This window comes from Nothobranchius furzeri, chromosome 14, assembly GCF_043380555.1.
Source record: "Nothobranchius furzeri strain GRZ-AD chromosome 14, NfurGRZ-RIMD1, whole genome shotgun sequence".
NCBI lineage: Eukaryota > Metazoa > Chordata > Actinopteri > Cyprinodontiformes > Nothobranchiidae > Nothobranchius > Nothobranchius furzeri.
Window position 1 is genome coordinate 29,939,477 of NC_091754.1, and position 8,170 is coordinate 29,947,646.

At 40.1% G+C, this 8,170-nt stretch overlaps 2 protein-coding genes across 3 annotated transcripts in view; both read right to left on the reverse strand.

The window, feature by feature from the left end:
* The window catches only part of cerkl (CERK like autophagy regulator), a 38,945-nt gene extending 38,446 nt beyond the window's left edge, over nt 1-499 (reverse strand). The window contains exon 1 of one of the 2 annotated variants that reach the window (XM_015965955.3): nt 178-499. In XM_015965955.3, coding sequence (XP_015821441.1) covers nt 178-320 — 143 coding nt within the window. In that variant the 5' untranslated portion in view covers nt 321-499. The remainder of the gene's footprint in view (nt 1-177) is intronic. The other variant, XM_054746702.2, reaches the window with a different exon arrangement.
* A 2,269-nt stretch (nt 500-2,768) lies between these two features.
* neurod1 (neuronal differentiation 1) lies at nt 2,769-6,825 on the reverse strand. Its single transcript, XM_015965953.3, has 4 exons — nt 6,648-6,825; nt 5,108-5,379; nt 4,544-4,773; nt 2,769-3,881 (listed from the first exon to the last, which is right to left on the reverse strand). Exons 1-4 carry the CDS (start codon nt 6,792-6,794, stop codon nt 3,322-3,324), a joined length of 1,209 nt encoding a protein of 402 aa, XP_015821439.1. The 5' UTR covers nt 6,795-6,825; the 3' UTR covers nt 2,769-3,321.
* Nucleotides 6,826-8,170: the final 1,345 nt, after the last annotated feature.

The window sequence follows — 8,170 nt, forward strand, 5'->3', positions numbered from 1 at the left end:
TACATTAACAGTTTAGTGTCCACGTGCTAAATCTGTTTTGTTTATTTTGTTGGATTGGTAAGGCTTTTGAAAAAGCTTGTTGAGGAGCATTATTAGCCCATATGATATTAGCATGTTTTCTTTATAACTATGTAAGCACGAACTTTTCGCTGTAAAAGAACTTCAATAACAACTCACATCTGCTCTTCTTCCTTCTCCACCTGCTTGTCCTCTTTCCGCACCTCCTCCTCTTCCTCCTTCTTTGTCTCCGTTTGTTTCTTTTTCTTCTTCTTGCTACAGTCTCTCTGCTTTTCCTTCGCCTCCTCTTCGGGCTTCGACATGTTTAGTAAAGCAGTTGACGAGCCAAAAAATAAAATTAAAAAACCAAAAAAACTAAACTTGAGGGCTATTATTTTGCTCCTTTCAGACAAACATGCAGTAAGCTGTTGTATTTCCGGGGTGTCGTCGCTATGGAGACAGGCAGCGGATTTACCAAGCTCGCGGCGGGCAGATCCACCGGTGTGAAATCCATGCGCATGCGCGCTATCGTTGATGCAGGAGCGTGCAGACGGAGTAGAAAGGTCCCATTTCTAGCTTCATTCCACAAAATAGAAGAATCCGCAAACTTTCCGCGTTTTTACTACACTCTTTAACCCCTTCACAACCACGGAGGTTTAGTGAAAAGCCAAATGAAAAAACAACTGAAACTGTTTTTTAAACCACAAATAGAAACATTTATTCAACTCTTTTTCGTTTTTCTGTGCAGCGATGGTTTGATAAACAAGACAATTTTTTTTAAATATACAACATCATTAAAATAGCTTGAAATGCTCTTTAAGTGATAATCAATAATTTGTTTTTTAATGCAATGCCTAAAAATGTAATAATTTTTATCTCTTGGACAAACATAATCCAATTGTTGGAAAAGTCCCATTCATAAAGATTGGACGTTGATGAATGGATCCTGAACCGTCCATCAAACTGCACCTCTGATTGTTCCACTAAGGGAGTTATTTCACAAACTGCTTGGAATCTCACTGTTCTGGTTGGGAAACACTTATGTGATGGACCTGTGGCCTGAACATAGGCTGTCCTTTGTTGGCTGGCAGAGCTGTTGGTTTGTTGCCTTGCATGCATAGGTGTGGGGGCGCTAGAGAAAGGGGGCTGGACCTCAAAATTGTAAATCAAAAAGTAGCTTGCTCCAGCAACCTTTTCAGGAACTCCCATCCTATCTTTGAAAAATATTTATACCTAAAATTCAAGCTCCAAGAATTGTTTACCAAGCTGTTTATGAACAAATAAAAATAGCTGTAAGATATTGGAATCAGACAATGATCTACTTACCCCCATGGCTATCTGCCATCTATTCCTAGTAATGATTAGATTAATTAAAGCTTAATTTCCATGCTTCATTGATGGCAGAAACCGCCACAGTTGGATTTCATCACTGTTTTCTGTAACAGAAGCATGAAGCCATTGTTCTGGCGTCCTGCAGCTTAATACACCTGGACTGTTGTCTGGTTGTGCATCCTGTGATATTATTTGACAGACACCTGCCAGCCAATCGGAAAAGATGGGGGCTATGGTATTAACACCGTATTATGAGCTGCAGCTCAAACACACACTCAGCATGTTTGTGCATGTGTGTGTGTGTGTGTGTGTGTGTGTGTGTGTGTGTGTGTGTGTGTGTGTGTGTGTGTGTGTGTGTGTGTGTGTGTGTGTGTGTGTGTGGGTGGGTGGGTGGGTGGTGGTGGGGGTGTACCAGACAGATGGCTGAGTTTAAATCTGCATTAATCAGTGTTATGATCAGCCAAAGGCTTAAATACAAAACCACAAAGACTGTTAATACGGTTACTGTATGCATTCCTACTGATAAGTCATCGGTAATATAATTTGGTTGCTTCAATTAGAAATTTAAAAGTTTTTTGACTATGGAAAATCTTATTATTTTAGCTGTTCTCAAATGATTTTTCAATAATTGAAGCAAAGGTCATGCCATATGCTAATTTATGTTTTTAACTTCACGTGTGTTTTATTTGTTCTTCCCTCTCATTTACAGCTGCTCTCAAATAGATGCAAAACAAAAGCATTAAATAAAAAGCTATTTTTAAATTCTACATAAATAATTTAAAATTGATGTTAAAACCTGAGAAAATGACTAAAGCTGAGTTTTCTCGTAAAACCGAGAGGGATGTTTTGACTGAAATCATTCTCAGTAATATTTCACTTCACTAAGAGGGCTAAATGGTGGGATACGGCCACCATATTGTCCCAGTTGACTCTCACACACACAGTGGGATATCAGTGTGTGTGTGTGTGTGTGTGTGTGTGTGTGTGTGTGTGTGTGTGTGTGTGTGTGTGTGTGTGTGTGTGTGTGTGTGTAAGGGGGGCTCCCATGCATAAATGAGATCATTTTCATAAATTAAAACCTCGCCTGCCTGCAGAACAAACATCTGTGTCCTTCACACAGAAGCAGGAATCCTGATTTTGTCCTTCAGACTGTGGGATGATGTTTGCTGGGTTTTCTCCGTTAGAAAATTTTGTCTTTTGGATTTTCTCCCTGTTGCTGCCACTAAGAAAATCTTTGAATCCCTAAATGATCTGGCTTTGTTTATTTGAGCTAACTGTTAATCCTTAGCATTAAACTTTTTATGGGCGTATTGTTGACACAAACTGTTCTAATGATCTGATTTAAATGGAAACTGTCCTCTGTGGAAAAGCAAACATCCACATGACAGAAGTTGATGAGTCCATCTGATGTAGGTTAAAAAAAGAGCCTTGCACAAGGATGACGTGGAATTCCCTTTAATAAAAGGCGTTTATAAACATCTATCTTATAAAATATGAACAAGAGTCACATGAAATGTTAACAGAACGCTACAGGAACATTGTAAAAAGCATAAAGTAAAAACCACGTGAACAACATGAACACTTCAGCCCAACGCCGGCTCCAAGCCGGCTTAACGTCGCCTCTCACGCAGACCCAAAAATAGAGAAATCTTTTAATTCTTCAACATTTGGAATTAACAGCTGAGCTTAGCTCAAGTTTTTAATGAAATTGCATAGTTTTCTCCAGATTATTGCTCATTTAGAATTTATTATTTTTAAGTGATAGAATGGATAAAGATGAGACATTCAAAGAGCATCTCCTGTCAGGTGAAGCGCTACAAAGAAGGTTACAGCATCAATGGCGTCACCATCAGAAGGAGGGGGTCACAGAGCCTGACGAAGACAGATAGAAGGACAGGAAGGATGGCCGTGAAGACAGCAAGCAGATGATAGGAGTCTTCCCGTGTTATGGTCTGTCATCATCAACCTCAAGTTCTATTGTCTTCCTTCTCCTCATGAGTCGTGGAAGATGGCGTTCAACTGGGCGTTCATCAGCCGCTCGTGGTGTGAGTGTCCATCGAACCCCATCAGCTGTTCCACCTGTAGCTCACCACAACGCGGGTTGGGCCCCCCGTTGCCGTAGACGGTGGCGTGTCCCCCGGCTCCTCCGCCTCCGTAGTGCACACTGAAGGAGAAGCTTTTGTCGTAGTCGGAAGCTGCGACAGACTCATGCTTGAAGGAGGAGAAGTTACCGTTGATGCTCAGTGGCGGACTAAGAGGGGGGTCAAACGCCGGGCCATCGGACACCAGGACGCCGTCAAAGAAGGGTTCCAGTGGACCATAAGGCTGACCTTTGACCTGATGAAAGATGTGGGAAGGGTCCATTGTGCCGTAGGGAGGGCTGGGTAATCCAGCCGTCAGCCCGGGGCTCTGGTAGGGGAAGTGTACAGGATAGGGGGCGGCCCCGGAGGGGGGGAGGTGTGCCGGCAGGTCGGGCGTCTGCTCTGGAAGGAAGGTCCGAGGATTCAGCTGAAGGCAGCCCGCCACCAGATTAGTGGTCGGCTGAGACAGACCTGAGAACAGAGACGCAACTAATATTCAGTACAGATCAGAACTTGTTGATGAAAGGATTGATGCAAATAATTGTATATTTTATTGCCTTTAACACATGATGAATAAAAGTGGATTTTTAGTGTGCATGTGATGCATATTAAATGTTACATTTTGAAAAAATGATTGCTGCACCTGACACTCGTTATCCATAATATAATAAAATAATCTCTGCAGGCAAATGCAAGCGTGTCAGGTTTTATTCACGAGGTGATAATTTAACCCAGATGCAGAAGAAGACAAAGATCTGTGAGAGCATGCTGCAGAATGAACCAACTAGAACTTTAAAAACTTGGGAATTGTTGTTATTACTGGGAAAGTTTATTATTTGGATTCCTTTCTGAAAAAACGTTTTCAAACAATATTGAATTAGTTGTTATGGATTCACGGTCCCAGCAGAAGTCCTGCTGTAACATCATATTGTACCGCAAATATTCTGAAAGACAAGTTTTAGTTCCCGAGCACAGCCACTGCTGCAGCTCACCGCTCCCCCAGTGTGTGATGATGACTCACGGGACTTTAGCTTTGGTTTCTTGTCTAAAGACTCACATAAAAAAAATAACCTTTGACTTTTTCCCGCTACTTTGACATTGCCTGAGCCCAAACTCCTTTGATTGGCTCTTACCTTTGCAGAGCGCCTGGACAAAGCTCATGAGATCTGGAGCCTTGCCAGAGCGCAGGATCTCGCTGAGAGCCCAGATGTAGTTCTTGGCAAGTCGCAGGGTCTCGATCTTGGACAGCTTCTGCGTTTTTGAATAACAGGGGACCACTTTTCTCAGACTTTCAAGAGCATCGTTCAACCCATGCATGCGGTTCCTCTCTCGGGCATTAGCCTTCATTCGGCGGATCTTAAACCTGCAGACAGGTGGAATTTTCACAAATCAGTCAGTAATCCTACCTGCTGAAACGAAAACCTTTATCTGGTTTTTGGACCATGAACTGCTTTTGGGTCAGGATCTTTGAGCTTCAAAAAATGTTGTTCTAAAAACGTTTTATAAAAATGTTATTAACAGTAAACCCTTTTGATTTTTGTTTGCCCGAGACCTAAATCCTCTAAGATTGGAGGTTGTATAGATGCAAAAACCAGTTGAACTTCATATGGATGTTATGACATCAGAGTTCTCAACACTTTGAATAAAAACAACAATTATCTAAATATTTGTCCAGATCTTCAGAATTTAAGCCATACCTCTGCAGACGAGCCTTTGTCATTTTTTTCTTCTTTGGCCCCCGCCTCTTGGGTTTGTTCTCCCCATCGTCTTCTTCCTCCTCTTCTTCTTCATCCTCCTCCTCATCGTCCTCCTCCAGATGGTGAAATCGGTCCTCCTCCTCCTCCTCCTCCTCCCCTATTCCCCCTCCCCTCTCTATGTCTTTTCCTGCAGGGCTGCAGAGCTCCTGCTGCTCCTCGGACTCCGCTGAGACGTGTTCCTCCCTTATAGACCTCGTCATGGTGCTTTTCCTCTGGTCAGAATAAAAACAATTGAAAATGACTGGACATCTTAATTCAATGCTTCTGTCTTTGTCTCAGTTATAATACGGATATGCAGAAAAGTCTTTAACACTGTAAATATTTTTTTTACCTAACTGTTTCTTTTTTAACTTGAAGTAAAATATGAAAACCATTGACACATGTCTTATGTTAAATAATTTATTATGTTGTTCAGATCTGTATATTTTGAATGTGTGATTAATTTGTTTGAAAGAATAATTTAATGATATTTAATGATGGATCTCTGATAAAGTTGGTTTTGATTATTTTAACATGTGAGATTTCAGGATTAACAATATAAATCTTTTACATAACAATTAAAATAAAAGTTAGAAAGTTACTTTGAGGAAAATCAAACTAATAAATGTTCATTTCGTGCATCAAACATTTGGCCTCACATTTAACAGGCTCATGAGGCTACCTTTACTTATTTAGCATGAATAACTTTACAGTTTACGCAACCACCGCCTGTCAGAATTAATTAGCCTACAAATTATAAATATCCTACAACTGTCACACCAAAAAGCTTCACTTTTTCTAAAGATTTACCAAGTGTCTGATTTAATAAATTGTACCTTTATGGATAACATATTTAGATATATTCAGAATTGGAAAAAGATTTATGAAACAAAAGAAAGAAAGACCATTGAGATATTTCTTATATTTAAAATGTACTGACAATAATACTAATAATAACAATATACAAAATATAATAATAATAATAATAATAATAATAATAATAATAATAATAATAATAATAATAATAATAATAAATAATAATAATATGTGCTGACAAAGTCCGCCTCATCCCGTCCCGTTGTCCTGTTGAACAATCCGACAGAAAGTCTGCAGGTGGACGGAAGGCCGTTCAGAATGGTTAAAATATACTAATAATAATAATTTAGCTATATATTACAATAAAATTAATGTTGATGATGATAAAATAAACAGAAGATCATTTGGAGCGCTGAAACAGCCTGATTAGACTACTTATTAATCAGAATAAGATAAAATATCAAGCAAGTAAACAAACCCGAGAAGTTAAACGTTCGTTTAAGAAAAAAAAAACATTAAAATGTATGCATAATAGATAAGACAATGCAAGAAACGCCGTCAGAGCTTTTCCTCATCCAACAATTTTCAGCAACTGCGTGAAATTCTATTTATTTATTTATTATTGTTTTGGTGTATTCACTCTCTCATTTCAGGAGCGCACACTGATAACTGATGAAAAACCTACCTGTTGTATTGAGACGCTGTCCGTCAGATCGCAGGCATCCCGTGCGCTCTGTCTGTGTCCGTGCGTGACTGTGCGTGATCTGATGGGAGCTTTCTGAGGTGTGTGTGTGTGGGTGGGGGGGATGCTGCTGGGTTTTATACTCCGCATCCCTCAGACACACACACGCGCTCGCGCGCACATACGCACTAGAGGCTGTGGCTGATTAGCATATCAAGGCTCCACCCTCCCGGCACGCGCCATATGGTGCTTACGTCATTAAAACGGCCCCAGGGGTCACGTGACAAACCTTCATTCGTATCAGCCTCAGTCGCTGTGTCTCTGAGAAAAGTTGACCATCTGTCAACACAAACACACAAAAATCCACCTGAAGTTGCAGGCTGATGCTTTCATTAAGGAAATTTGGGATGATGAGTAAATCTAAAATGACTCAGTGATTATCACACCAATTCTGCTGATATTCATCTTACGCCTTTTTTCTGTCGACATCAGCAACAAAAAGTATTTTAAACTTTGGGGCAAACATTTTGATGACTATAATATTGAGTGAAGCAGAATTTTTAAATGATGTGAGTCATTAGGGGATAATAGTTGAACTCTCTCTGGCAGTCTCACACAACAACCACAGCTGCTGGAGAGGAATGCAACCCTTGTTAACACCACTTTCTCTCTTTTTGAGCCAGGTTGTCTGGAAGACAGACAGAAAACAAGCACAAAGGTAGAAGGAATCACCGGTGATAAAAAAAACAGTTCTCAAGCGACTTCCGCTTGCAGGACGAGACAGGCACGCTGCATCTGTAATGGTCAGTATTAGTGTTTCATTTCAGCTCTGAAAAAGTAAGCCGCATTAACTTTAGAATGACTAAATTACTAAAACAAACAGAATAAAATCCAAAACTGCAAAAAACAAACAATGTTCATGAAACTAATGTGATATTGCACCAGTTATGCCTCTATATTAAAAGAGGGTTTCCCTCAGTTTTGACTTCATACATATTATATTTATTGCCAAAAAATATCTCAGAGAAACATCATGATGGCATGGTTCAATGTTTTTTATCAGATTGTTGACCCACTTTTCACAATGGTGTTGATCTCTGGCGGCTGTCATTAATATGGCAGCAGCTCAGCTGTTCGAAGTTCCTCAAAGATTTTTTTTTGTTTCTTTGTTTTTTGTCTGTTTCAGATCAGCAAAAACATTTTAAAATCTGATTTCCAGTTTGTAAACTAAATACCCCGATCACTTACTTCCTAGATAACAGGCAACAAGTCTCTCCCTCACATCTCAGTGGAGGAATTCTCTCTAGCTTCTTTACAGATGATTTAATTCAGCCAGACTGGTGGGTTTTCAAGAATGTAAGGCCTGCTTAGGGTCAAAGGTGAGACATATTCACTTTAGGATCTTCTATAGAGAGCAGAATTCCTGTTTCCATCACCCACAACTAAAGCAGCCCCAGCCCATCACACTGCCACCTCCATGTTTGGTTGATGTTTTAATGTTAGTTTAACTCCAGATGTGACACACA

Coding starts and splice junctions, on each gene's coding strand:
- neurod1 (XM_015965953.3), bottom strand. CDS start 6,794: ATGCGGAGTATAAAACCCAGCAGCATCCCCCCCACCCACACACACACA. Junction 5,380..6,647: donor ACAGCGTCTCAATACAACAG/GTAGGTTTTTCA, acceptor TATTCTGACCAG/AGGAAAAGCACCATGACGAG. Junction 3,882..4,543: donor TGTCCAGGCGCTCTGCAAAG/GTAAGAGCCAAT, acceptor CTCTGTTCTCAG/GTCTGTCTCAGCCGACCACT.